We start from the raw sequence: 14,885 nt of genomic DNA on the forward strand, positions 1-14,885 counted from the left end.
CAGAGATGCCCAGACTTCCCTCTCCCTGGCCACTTCTTCTAGCCTTCAATATTTCATTCAAAAATCTCAAATACTGGGCTTTGTTATTTTCTACCAGCCATATTGATATCTGATTCCATCTCAGGCACAAGCAATTTATAGACAGAATTTTGCCACCTGCGGGCCTGAAAATATATAAAATAAATTAGAAAAGTGATTCTACTGTGTTCTGACTGGTGTGACAATGAAAATTATGGGGTCTTAGGAAGAACAGGACTCTTAGGCTTGAATCAGTGTGCAGACCCCACCTAGCTGTATTGAGGGAAACACAGAAAAACAAGCATGTAGTGTGAGGGTTAGGGGCAGTGAGACTTGAATAGCCCACCATAAGAACAGTAAACCCATAATGAGCAGAGCAAGAGCAGGCAAAAGAATATGGACAGGCACAAAATGACAAAGACAGCATCTGAGATTAAGAACAATATACTGTATACATTATCTAAACCTGTTTATCCAGAGCAGGATGGCAGGAAACCTAGATCATACCCCAAGCAGGTTTGGATGCAAGGCAGGAAACATCCCTGGTATGCAATATGTATAAAATGACTGATGTTAAGAACAAAAAGAATATGGTATTTCAACTATCCATTTTGAGAGAGAGAGAGAGAGAGAGAGAGAAACATTGAAAAAATGGGGACAGATATTTTAAAACATAATTGAGAAGAGAATATTTAACATTAAGTACTAGGGAAATGAAGCGACCACATCAGTGGACAGTGCCATAATGACACTTTTTAATAAGTGTTTCACTGAATCTGTTGTTACATTTGCTTTTATGTGTTGGCTTGGCAACCTTAGAATTAAAAATAGAAACTATCTAAACAAAACTGCAAAAATTAGTAGTTAAATTATTGGTTTGCAACAGACCTCTGTCACTGAGTTGTATTACAAACAGGTTACAATGAAGACCAACTTGATTTTGTCAGACAGCAGCACCCTCTTTGTCCTAAATTTCAGTTGTTGCTATCAGGCTGCAGACTTAGGCTCCCAGGAGTAAACAGCAACAGATTTAAGAACTCCCTCATTCCAATGCCTAAATACATTTTGAATTCTAGTAGTTGCGGGGTTCCTGCTAAATTCTGAATTCTTATAATTGTGTACTTGTTAAAGGTAACTATTCTTATTTGTAGAATTCTTTTGTGTTTGTACTTATGATAATGCTGGTTGATAGATGCTGTGCCCTGGCTAATGTGTCTGTTTAACAATGCCATATGTTTTTATACTCTCCTGTTGCTTCCTGGGAAGTGGTGTCAGTTTACACAAAGAAAAATTAACAATGCTGGAAAAAGTTGATTCTGGAATGAAGAAAAATGATGTAGCAAAAAATTCTGAATTGTGCCTTCAATGTGGTCTACAATTTTGAAGGATCAGGCATTGGAGACTTAAAGAGGGAAAAAAAAAAACACATTTGTATTTCTATATAAAAAAAAAAAAAAGTTTCATTTAACGTCTCATTTTCATTCTGTATTCATAACTGTATTTCTATAAAAAAAAGTTTCATCTAACGTCTCATTTTTAAATAAAATATTTTCGGCAGTTTAAGAAGTGCTTTTTTTAATACAGGTATTGTCAAGCTTGGGTCACAGAGTTGCACGAGAGACAGGAAGGCGAGTACAGGTTTCCAAGGAAAATACAGGTACTTTATTACTGTATCGAAAAGGCAGATACAGTCTCAAGTCTGCAATCAAAATAGGAGCTGTTACTTCAGTGCTCAACCACACAAAATAGGGGCCACAACATGGGGGCAATCGTCCTACTTAAACTCCATCTTCAGATCAGTAGAACACCAGCGGATTGGAATCACCACTATAGCAGACCAGGAGAGTGCGAGGAAGAGCAGGTCAAAGCCCAGTATTAAATAAACAACAACAGGCATGTTATGTGGTAAACCTGATCCTGCGGAGGACAACCAATTACACTGCCCTTGGTTTACTGTTTAGCAGACACAGCTAGCAGCTACAGAGTAGTCCTTGCGCCACTGCTGTACTGTTTAGCAGACACAGCTAGCAGCTACGGAGTAGTCTTTGTGCCGCTGCTGTTAGAGATGGTGAATTAGCAGCGACACTGGTCACAATAATATACGTATTTTCCCCATATTCTTTATAACAAATTTTCCATTATAACAAAATATTTTTTATGGTCCCTTGAATTTCATTACAACCGGATTCCACCTGAATTTAGTTTGTTTTAGGCCATTTAATTTGATACTTTACATTCTTCCTATATTCATCTCACCCCATGTGGAGTTGTTTTGAATCAGCATACTATTTTAGAAATGTCGCTCTCTAACAGCCTATATTTATTAAAAAAGCAAGACTAAAACCAGTGAATACAAAAGAAATATTAGCAAAATGAAAACACAAACTCAAAAATTGCACTATTCTACACAGCTTTCAATACCAACAGGCAAGAAATAGACAAATCACCCTTTTGTATTACATTTTAGGAAAAGTTTGCAAATAAAGTTTAAAACATTTAGCAATTAGATGACTGACATAGTAACAGACATCTAGATTTCAAACTAAAGGGTATATATTTATAAAAATATTGGGAAAAAATGATTAAACATATCTTACCCCTTGACAGTGCAAATAGTCTACAGTTTTAGTGATTGTGTAGAGAACAGCACTAGCTTCTCGCTCAGAAAAATATTTCTGTCGTAAAATTTTATCCAGAAGCTCTCCACCCTTCATAAGCTCTGTGACCAGATACACAAACCGTCCTTCATCATACACCTACAAAGAAAGAAAAAAATGTCTCTTTGAGACTATTTATATTCGTTTGTACTCGACTACAACACTTAAAAGCACTGATGAACATAGTCGAAAATAATTACAATAGAGATAAAATTTAAAGAAAAGAAAAAGCAAAAACGGGTTTAAAATTTGGTATAACTTGTATATGCAGCCATAAACATAGACTCTTGATAGACCTTGCATGTTTTGAAACAATTTTGCATAACACCTCACCTCCAGGTGGTGGTAAAGAGTATGTTCAGCTACTGCACAGTCTACATGTGTGTCTCAGAAAGAGTTAGGCATTCAGAAGCACAACAATAATATGCATTATTGCTGGGCAGGTTAATTTACAGTTCTACGTATGGTAAAATCAACTCTTTAGAACACTGTAACATCAAAAATGTCTTATTGTTAATTGCCACTTGAGCAGCATATAGCTACTGCTGAAGTCTGCTTTTATGATTTAAGAATTTAAATTTCCTTTAAAACATTGAGAATATACTGTATAAGGAAGCGATTAACTCTTTATGGGCTGATTACTTATTTCCCTTTTGTTCCAGGGTTGAATATTTTTCCAAAAAAGTCAGTTTTATGAAAAGCACACAAAACAATGATTTTATGACAAATGTCAGTCTGTTTTATGTTCCATGAGTCCCTACAGTATGTAAATTCACATACTTATTACATATCTGTTCAGATATTACAGATCACCTGCATCAGAATCAGATAAGTCAGCCCAATTCAACAATAACATGAAAAAATATCTATCTATCTCAATACATAAATATGTGTCAATATATTAATATGTAAATAATATATAATATCTATTGTGACAGACAGGGGGCGCTATCGTCCCCTCGAACCCTCAGACCACTCAGACACCAGATAAAAGTCCAATAATTATTTATTTTAATAATAATGTTCACAAAGCACCCTCCACTCCACAATACTCAATAATAATCCCAATACAATAATAACAAATCCTCCACTCCCAGCAGCTCAGTCACCCTTCCTCCCAACTTGGCTCAACTTTCTGGGGTTTCCCATAGTCCTTTTATATCTCTTGACCCGGAAGTGCTTCTTTCCCTCAGTCTGTGTGATTTCTCAGCACTTCCGGGTCAGACGCAAACTCCTTTTCTTCAACCCGGAAGTACGTAATTTCTTCTGTCCCCGTGTCTGGGAAGTACTTCCGGGTTATATGGAAAATACAAGTCCTTGAGCCTCCCTGCAGCATCCCCTGGCGGCCCCCACGGTATCCAGCAGGGCTGTGATGAAAGACTCCAAGTTCCATGATGCCCTGCTGGAATTCGGGGCCGCTCCATGTTGCAGGGATGGCTTCCATCTGGCGGCTTGGGAGTATTGGCCGGGATAAACTGTCGGCCATCCCTCACACTATATATAAATATAAATATCTATCTATCTATGCACGGAGTATTTTCTCTCACGTGATGTTAATGCCATTCTACAGTAGATATAATGTTTACTCTACGCTACTCACAAACATGCAGCGATTCAACGACACGTCAACGAGTCTAACAGTCCTCCTAGCAAAGCGAGACTACCTATAAAGTAACTGAGTTTTATTGACGTTTACAGCTTTTTTCGCCCTCTGCCCTTAACCCCTTGTGTCAACAAAAGTCGACATCCGCCCTAAAAGAGTTAAAATGGGATTGATGAAAAACAATCAATCTTAAATTCACAAATATTGTTGATCTAGTCCATAATACTTGGTGCCAAGTATTGAATATCTACTGCATTCTAGCAAAACATTTTGGCAATAAAATCTTTGAAATATTACACTTTGTTGTTGTGTATTTACAGAAACCGATTTAAAATAACAATATTTACAAAATAATATAAATAAACATAAAATAGCAAAAAATTACATTTAAAAAAGGGACATTCAAAGTCAGTGTTACTCTGCAACGTTAGAAAAATACATTTTTTTTAATATTGTTCCTGTCTGTTAAACAAATTCATATGGTACAGTAAAGTACATGCTAACACAAGCTCCTAGAAGCCTGAAGAAGAGTGGACACAACATTTCAGAATCACAGTGTAGTAAATATTGATAATGACGCATCATTAGTCATGCAGAAATGTAAAGCTTTAGTTAGGTTCTTTGGTACAGTTGAAGCAATATCCATTGACATATCTGTGTGACAGTGCAAGTTTCTGAAACAAGGATTTTTTTTTCTTTTTACAATAATAAAGAAACATTCATTTGTTTACTTAATTAAATTTTTATATCTAATTGCATCCCAGCATAAACACGTTTTTAAAAGTCTCTTTTTTAAAATTAACATAATACCTTTTGCATCTTTTTCTGTCTCCGTCTTTTTACACAGTTCTCATTTTCTTTACCTACTACAAATGTTTCTACAAATCACTTGCCCATCCCCATATCACATATAAACCCCTCATCTGGAATCTTATTTTTAAGGGCATTGCTAAATTGTAAATCAAACCCAAACTTTGAAGCACAGATATATATAAATTATTCCAGAGGTAAACTGCACCTTGAAACCTCTAGTATCCACACAGTATCTACAAAAGCAAATAAGAACCAAAGAAACTGCCTTTAGTTATGAAATGTGGGCATGTATGTTTTTTATTCATTTAATATTAATTTATATATTCTTCTTACTATGTTCAACACAAATAAACTACGATATAGGTAAACCAGCTATGTTAAGTGTCATACTGTAACAGAATTACTTTCACCCAACTGAAAGTCCCCTACTTTTGCTATTATTTTAAAATGATATTTTTTAATAACTGATATGCCAGCTACAAAAAACATCATTATACAGTATGTAGCATTGATGATTATGCAACAACAATCATCTATACTAAATGGGCACCATAGTTATTCTTGTCATCATTTTCTAAAGATCTTTATTAAGTTATGCCTTTTCTTTAATTTTTATGTACTAACGACAGTACGTTTTGTGACAACTGTGACAGAAGTCCTGTTTCCATATGTTCATTAACACAAGCAAATTTCAAAATCACTTAATCCATGTAAACGTCTATGCTGCCTATCCTGGAGAGTTTAGAATGAAGTAGTTGTTGTTATTCAATTGTCACAAAGAGTAAAACGTAACATTCAAAAAATTAGAATAATATTACATTGATAAAATCCAAATAGGCAAATGCTCACAACAACAGTGGTTTAAAAGAGGGACATGTTTGATGTGCTGCTTAGTACATGGTCAACCTGCACTGCTGAAAAGTGGATTTTCTATGTAGACTTTATCAGCAATACAATATGCTTAAAGTGTCCTATGTTTTCCATTTGCTACAAATCACTATGTGTACTCAATTAAAAGTGTGCTATCAAACAAGTATAAGAAGTACTTTGCCATGGAGGTACCAGAAGCTGAAAACTGTATGTAAAAAAGTAGAAAATAATAGGAATTTGATTTACTAATCAATTGTCCAGGTATTATAAATTAAGGCTTAATTGCTTCCATAAAATACTGCAAAAAAATTCTCATTGTGTAATGTATTGTTGAAAGCAATATGAAACATTAAGCACTGAAGAGGTATTAGGTACCATCTTCACTCACAAAAAAATAACTTTACACATAGCTATTTTTATCACAGGATGCTATGCAGACAATAGTTGATTTCAGAAGATAATTTAAATATGTCACAGAGGTAGGGATTTTTGGCAATCCGATACTTTTAAAACTAAAAAGCATAATTTTTTCCCCACTTGACAACTATGGGATATATAAATCAAAGACTAAGGCTGGGATGCTGAATATTACATTAAAGAAGATTGCCAAAATATTTAATATTAGGGATGTCATATTACCAGAACTTTTATATTTGAAACCAATACCAGTGAAATTTTACAATAGTCAATGCCCATTCAACACCACTGGGATTCCTCTAGTGTAACAATAATAGGGAAGAAGTTGTAAACTTTGTGGGATTTTCCATGTAAGATTATGCATCTATTAATACAGTACAGATCGTACTGCTTTGAAGCACTGACACAATACATACATTTTATACGGATATTAACAAATAGAGCAGCTTATTTCATCACAGGTACAGACAAGCCAAATGGCCACTTCATTTGAAACTTGCCTTGAAATGAACTGTCAAGTATATGTAACAGTCAATGTGCCCTTGGTTCCTCCACGAACTTGAACTGTAACCAGCTTAGAAAACGGATGGTAGTTTTCAGGATGGACATCTGTTGATGGGCTTATTATAATCAGGGAATGAATGTGAAACCTATGTTCTTTAATCAGGTCTGTGTAGGTAAATGTACTAAAAAGAGATTAATTTCACCATCATTTCATCTCCTCTTAGAAATTTGTGAAACTACAAGTTAAACAACTGTAGCTCACATCTAAACGGTCAATCATCACACTCTCAAAGCACACACAAGTTGTTCTCTAAGCTAACTCCATAACAAAATAAAAATGGCAATATTGAGAGCCTGTGTGTGAATGTAGCTGTAATATGTGCTGAAATTCCCCTGCAACAGAAAAAAATAGAAATCCTATTCAATGTTTTTTTTTATTAAAGTACTTCCTTTAATGAAGTGAACAATACTGTGCCTTTTCCTTTATGCAATTTATAAATATATACCAGTAACAAGTTTTAAAATATTGGCATATCCATCAAGTAGTTACCTGACTATCATTTAAGTAAACATTCATAAATATCAAAATACAAGTCTTGAAATTTAATGTGTGTCAGAGATGGGGATCTACCCAGTGTGACAAATAGGAGATTTATAATTTCAGCATATGGTTTATAAAAAAATGAGACTACGAACTACCTGATATATCTTAGCATGTGTACATTCTAAATTTATTCTGACTTTTTCTGTCCAATAAAATCCATACTAAATCTAAAAATTCAAACATTGTTAAATAAGTACTTCTGAATTAGTGGATTCCATGATAATTCCAAATATTTCCAATTAAACTCTATAAAGTTGCTCTTGTAACAAAATGCCTTTGAAATCTTGCCAGTGAACCTATTGGTTAGACTTGTGGCATCTGCTATTAAAAGATTAGAGAGTAATATTTAACGGAAGAGTCAAATTAATTCAAATGTCAGAAATGTCAAACTCATGATGCTTTAATTTTCCAAATCTATCAATGCTTTTTTTTTTTTTTTTTTTTTTTTTTTTTTTACATTTCTCCCAACTTTAAAGCTTTATGTGAAATCAAACTTAACAGTTTAATATTATTCTTTCATTTCAGAGCTACTGTAAAACTGCCATTGTTTTGCTGATTTAAAGGTTTCTTGCATGAGTGATTACACTGTGTTACTGTGTACGAATCCAGAATCTTATAATTCCTTGGGCTGTCGTTACCTGTACTCAATAAATTTATAACCACGAGACAGCATTACATTCTTCAATCTACCACTCAGGTATATATGATGTGTGCTTTAACTCTTTTAGGGCTGATTATTTTTCCAAAAACTTGCTTTTTTCTAAAAACAACACAAAGAAATGGTTTAACATATCAATCAACAAAAAATATCTATTTTTGACAAATGCCACTGTCTTGCATGTTGTATGAGCCTGCATACTATGTGATTTCACATATATATATATCACATACATGTTACACAGCAAAATCCTGCAAAGTATTATAACGGTCAAAGCAGCCAAAAATTGTATGCATTGCCACATTGCACTGTTTACAATATGAGTTGCACTGGTGCCTCCTTTTCAATGGTCTGTTTGCTGTAAGCAACACAGTCAGATTTGTACTTTTTGTCCTCGTAGGTTGCAGGAAAGTGGTGCTCAGTCAACTTATCTGGCACTGCTCTTTGCGATGGCCTTCCTCACTTTGCCAAAGGTACCGCAACATACTCTGCCAACAAGCCGGCGGCCACCTTCTTTCAGAAATCTGACGCAGTCGTGGTGCTGTCACTGTTTGAACAATATATAGCCATTTGTCAGTGCAACGTCACACATGCGATGGCACACAGCTGGCAGCCGTATGCCTGTGGCGGCATTGGCTGGGGTCCGATCAGCTGATGCCGGCTCCTCATTCCTCCTGCTCGATCTCCCAAGCACTTTCAACAAAATCCGAGTTCGAAAAGTCAGAGTCTGACTCAGTGATAATGCGCAAAACATCATCTGTGGAGTATTTTGTCGATGCCATCTTGCCTTTGTTTACGTTTCGTAACTCATGCACACGCAGGAATTAGATGCTGAGTCAATGAGTCTGACATTCCTCCAATCAAAGTGAGCCTACCTTTAACGTAACAATGAGTTTTGTCACCATTTGCAGCTGGTTATTGCCCTCTATCCCTGGATGTTGACTTTTGTCAACATGAGCCCTCAACCCAAACAAAAGTCGACATCCGCTCTAAAAAGAGTTAAGTTACAAGCTATAGTAATAAACGCTAGTTTGCTGCCAAACAGCAAACAGATGAAACAATTTAAGTGAGTGCAGATTCATATTTAACAAGTAAGTATGAAGGTTTGCTTGTCCTTGTACCTGCATGTTTCAGCGATTACTCTCATTATATTAATACAGAGATGTGCCATGTCCTTCAAAACACTGAATCATTAAATATATTTTGCTTCAGTATTAAATTGAGCAACTCATGTCATTGTTGGTGTAGGAAAGCCAAACAGCTAATTTGTTTGAATCTTGCCTTGATGTTTTTTTGCTACAACTGTTGCTTACTCTGGCAGTCCACCCACAGTCCTATACACATAACTGTGGATCCATATGAGACACCCCATCCGCAACCATGATCCTGAACTGGCGCTTAGAAAAAAGGACAGACACTTGGACTGATGCCAATGCAAAGCCCCAGTTCATTTATTGGGGCTGTGTGGGACACTATTTAAAAGTGATTAATCTTATTTTTCATCTTCTCTTGCAAATGGATAACAATTTAAGCTAAATGATTGCAACTCATTTGATTGGTAACATTATGTAGCTTTCAAAAGAATGCACAAAACCTATTTTTATCTATTATTTTTTTAAATAACGAGTATAATTGTTGCACTTGTAAAATTCTCTTGCGCAAACACAAAAGTGTTACTAGACTGTTGCTTTTCTTTTCAGTATGTGTTGATGCGATGCTGTATCACCACCAAGGTGAGCTATTTTCTATGTAGTTTTTATTCATGCCTTTTCATATATTATTGTGCTTTCCTGAGAACTTTACTTACTTGCAGTCACCAATAAATGCAGTACTGACTTTCTTTGCACTACTAATACTGTAAAAAACCTGGAAAATGATGTTTTCAGAACTTTGGTATTAAGTTAGTACAGAAATATTAGATCTTGAGAGATCCCTACTCGGTACTACCAATAATGTAAAAAAAGCTGGTACCATTATGTTTTCACAGTTTTGGTATCAACCGGTCCATGTGGCATCCCTACTTCAAACAGCAACTCAGTTCTGAACTTGTACAGAAGAGCCATGAATTAATGGGCTTTATAGCTTAATAAGCACGCATTCACTGAATTTAGCTTTACAAGGAGTAAGCTTTGAAGGCAAAGCAGTATTGAAATTTAAGTAGAAATATACTACTTTATGATGACAAATGTGGTTTAAATATTAACATGCTTTTTATATAAATTCAGAGGAAACAGAAGATTAATACAGTTTGCTTATGATCAAGTATGGAAAGCCAGAAGTGTTTACAGATTTTAGAATTTAGAGTGAAGATACTCATACTTCAAATAACATTTTTTACATTAAAAACCAAAATTAAAGGTTCCATATTCACTGCACATTACCTACATTTAATTAGCAAGATGCTTTGCCACAGGCATTAAATCCCTAAAGTATTGCATATGCTCCGTCTAATACTAGGTAATCAATATAAGATACACACTGACGTTTTAGTTATGAAGAGGCTTGTTTAGCTTCACAGAAATAAATGTGATCAGACACCAAACTGAGGAAGCTGAAAGCCAATAATTTTCTTTGTTCCCTATTAACTATAACACACTAAAACCTTTGACATGAATTTTCTAAACAATATTAATTTCAGCAAGAGATGAAAGAAAGAAGCCAAAGAAATATGTCTCTTACATCTTTCAATGTGATGATGTTTGGATGTTGACCATAACGCATTAAAATTTCAATTTCTTCTGAAGGGTCTCTTTTACTCTTGTCAATTATCTGCAGTGAAGAAAAATGAATATTACTAAAAATTACAAAAAAGAAAAAAATATTTTGGATAGGTCTTGTCCTGACATTTTTCAGACTGTGTAACTGCTAAGTAAATAAGAGAAAGCAAATATCATAATACACTGTACAAAAAGACACAAGAACAATGCTATTTCGTAGTATACACAAATTATTCTCGAGCAAATTTAGTCTGTTATTGCTACCTTCTGCTGCATCCCTGCAAAATTAAACATTTTCACCATAAAGATTCAAAGTAAAAAATAAGGGTTTGAAAACACACAGTTTTCAATATAAACATACTGTATTGCTTATAAGCTAATAAAATTTATTTTCTTACTGTGCACTTTTAGAGAGTTTGAAATAATATTTTTACTTTTCTATGTATACATTTTTTGTGCATGTGAGTTTGCAATACTAACAAATTGAACAAAACGTATTCGGTGTTATTTGTATTTAATCCAAATTTGAAAGCTTCTAAAAGGTAAAAACACAAAAAGGCACTGTAGGCAGTATTATTAAAGTGTTAAATACCCCTGCTCTAGACTAAAGAATACTTACTACACTATTTCTCTGGTCATCTGAGTTCTCTTTACAATGTGGAATGATATAGTGAAGTAATCCACATGAATAACTCCAAACTTTAAATAGCATCATAACTGAGTAGACAGCTTATTTTTTGTTATTCTTTACTTAGGGTGTGAATAGCTTTACTGTAGCACTGCTATGTTCTTTTTATTTATGTTAACACATTCATAATTTGCGTGTTATGGTTCATAAAACCATAAAAAAAAATAAATATATGTAATGCAGATTGCTATTATGAGAATAATTGCCCCAATTTTTAACCAAATCTGTTTAACTTTCCACAACCATTACACTAATCATTTATTTGAAAATTATAAACTACTGCTGTATAATACAGTAACACAATTTTATACAACTGTTCTTTCATATTTTAGCTTTTTATCTATTTCAGAAAATATAAGGCGGAATTATTTTTTCATGAAAAACTTGAGAGGGTGTGAAAAAAACAAGCATACCTTAACAGCAAATTCCATGTTGCTGATTCGATGAATACATCGTTTGCAGATGGAGTATGAACCGACTCCAATATCCTCTTTTGGCTCATATATATCAGAAAACAGAGCACTGCTCCCATGTAGCTGCTGATGGATTAATATACGATAAATGAAAAATGTAGAAATCAAAAAATCCTATTTATGGCATTAAAAAAGCAGATATATTAACAGACACTGAGATGACTATTTGAATATTTTCAGAATAAACTGTATATTTTAAGACTCCTTCACTTTCTTTACACTCTATTGTGTTGTAAATGAAATATTTAAATAGATAAATTTGCTATTTATGTCCATCAATCTACAATTAATAACACATAATGGCAAAATGAAAACATGTTTTTAGAAACTATGTAGATAAAACCACAGCAACATCTCAAGAGCTTGGCAAGGAAGTTGAAGCTCATTCGCAAATGGGTTTTCTAAATGATCAATGACCCCAAGCATATCCCCAAAGTTGCGGCAAAATGGCTTAAGGACAAGAAGGTCAAGGTATTGGAGTGGCCATCACAAAGCTCTGACCTCAATCTGACTGAAACTTTGTGGACAGAAATTAAAAAGCATGGGCAAGCAACTTTTGCCCTACACAAAGTAGATGTCTTAAACAAAATACCAAATTTATATTTTGTTAATGTAAAACCTGTGGAGGGGTTATAAAGTGAATTTTAAAGAATTCACCGTAAGCGTATGTAAACTTCTGACTTTATATAAGAACACGTTTTAATTGTCTGAAGTGATTAAAAATGTATATTATCTTTTGAGACTGTCACAGAAAAAAATTAAAAGGAAAATAAGTGCAACTTAAAGAAAGCAAATCTAAATATATGTTGTTTCAAGTGAAAAACTATTTTGTTGTGGGATGTGTACTTGCACTGATATAGTAGGCATCCATTTATTCATTTTAAATTACATCTACACAATAAAATGTGCAGAAAGTGAAAGGGTCTGAACAGTTTCTGAATCCACTGTATGTACTGCAGTTATGAGCATGAGTCTTTCTAGCATCTAAGTAGATAGGCTCCTTAAAACCTTGAACTAGTTAGAAAATTGATGGATGTTTTCTGTTGAATGCTGATGTCCATCCTGGCAGCAATTGGTAGAACCCTGTATGGGGTACCAACACATTGCAAGGCACACATAGCCACATACATCATTTATAACAGACTAATTCAACACTGGCAATTAACTTCAAATTCAAGTTTTTGACAGGGAGAAGGAAAACCTCACAAACAAACAAAGCAAAGCATACAAACAGCACATGGCAATGGCCAGGCTCATGTTCAAATTCTTTACTGTGAAGCTAAGATACAGCAGTAATAATAACTGCATCACCATGCACACACAACCAGATAGGACAGCTTGAATGACCTTAAAATTTCTAGAGAAGATGTTTACATTATCTAGTTGTGCAGAATGCATATTTACAGACTGTATCTCACTTATCTATCAATCAATTGTTAAAGTAGTTTTTCCTGATGGATCAGACACAAAAAGCTGAGAACAGTGGCAAAGATTGCTCTTTCCCTTTTATAGATGCCCATGGAGAATACCCAGTCCGGATGGGATATGAAGAGCCTCTTATATTTCAGTAGACTTTGTAGAGTGTCTTTACAAAAGGCAGTGCCTAGCACTCTACAAGCAGGAAGCATTAGAGTGGCAACTTCATATGATTGCCAAGTAACCTTCATGGTACCTTTCCATCACCATGAACATGGACTCTACTTTGAAATGCCCTCTCATGCCTGAGCAGCCCCATAATCCTACTACTACCCATTGTTTCTGACAATACACAAGAATGAAGATACAGATTGACTGGTATACCAAGATCACTGTACAGAAATTCAGGCTATGTCCACACTATTACATTTTCATTTAAAATCTGTGTTTATAAACAAACAACAATCTCTGTGCACACTAGTGTTTTTTTTTAAAAATTGTTTACAATAGTATCCCAACCTATACTAAAACAACCAAAAACTAATATGACATAGCCATTTGCCTACATTGTGCATGCATGTGTCGGCAGAAACATGAAGAGGATGGTCCTCAATGCTACACATTTATTTGCATCTTGCATCTACACATGGACAATAGTAATTGTGAATAAGTAAAACAAAAAAACAGGTTGCTTTGCTTGGATGGATGATGAAGTGAAATTGTTATTGAGAGTAATGCAAAACGGTTGACAAAATGCTCTTAATAAGCAGGATGAAATCTTGGAAGGGCCACGTAACAAGCAAGAAACAATAAGAAGGGCAATTAAAGTCTGAAGACAACCAGCTCTGTCTTCTAGTCCAGAGTTAACAATGAAGAAGCTTGATAGCCACAATGCCTCCCTTTGGTCCTTAATATCATTAGTGTTTCTTACAGGATCTTATCCAACCCTATTAAAACAGTCTGCTTCTAAAGAACATTATTTGTAGTGTTAAATGATAATAGCATACCTGAACAATTGGCAATATATTCATAAGAGGAGAGTTTTTGCCTTCATCTAATGATGCAGGTGCCACAAAGCTAAATCCCTTAAACAGCTGATGTGCATTTGCACTTGGTGGAACTCCTGGTGAATCTGAAAGAAAAAAAAAAGGTAAAATGTTTTAAATTATGAGTACTTAACTAAATTGTGGGGAATGGGACTTCCTCAGAGTCGTTTGTGGATAAAAGCACTAACTGTTTTCAAAGGGATACAACTAGTAAAATTCCTGCTTTTCTTCACCCAATTAAGGTTGGTAATTGTATGTAATAAATTTCATTACTGATCAAGATAAATAAAAAAGACACACATATATATACAGATCAGCAGTTAAAGACATACAGTATGTAGCATAGAGGTAAGGAGAGGTGGGTCTTCAACTCAAAAACTCAGCTTCCCAGCCGTTCAAGG

At 34.6% G+C, this 14,885-nt stretch overlaps 1 protein-coding gene across 2 annotated transcripts in view; it reads right to left on the bottom strand.

Moving 5' to 3' along the window:
• The window catches only part of rps6kal (ribosomal protein S6 kinase a, like), a 182,796-nt gene that overhangs the window by 26,161 nt on the left and 141,750 nt on the right, over window positions 1-14,885 (bottom strand). Inside the window, exons 14-17 of one of the 2 annotated variants that reach the window (XM_028815955.2) lie at window positions 14,446-14,570; window positions 11,963-12,085; window positions 10,824-10,913; window positions 2,616-2,774 (exon numbers count right to left, since the gene is read on the bottom strand). In XM_028815955.2, coding sequence (XP_028671788.1) covers window positions 2,616-2,774; window positions 10,824-10,913; window positions 11,963-12,085; window positions 14,446-14,570 — 497 coding nt within the window. Of the gene's footprint in view, window positions 1-2,615; window positions 2,775-10,823; window positions 10,914-11,962; window positions 12,089-14,445; window positions 14,571-14,885 lie in introns of both variants that reach the window. The other variant, XM_028815954.2, reaches the window with a different exon arrangement.

The sequence above is a fragment of the Erpetoichthys calabaricus genome, chromosome 12, assembly GCF_900747795.2.
Source record: "Erpetoichthys calabaricus chromosome 12, fErpCal1.3, whole genome shotgun sequence".
NCBI classification, from domain to species: domain Eukaryota; kingdom Metazoa; phylum Chordata; class Cladistia; order Polypteriformes; family Polypteridae; genus Erpetoichthys; species Erpetoichthys calabaricus.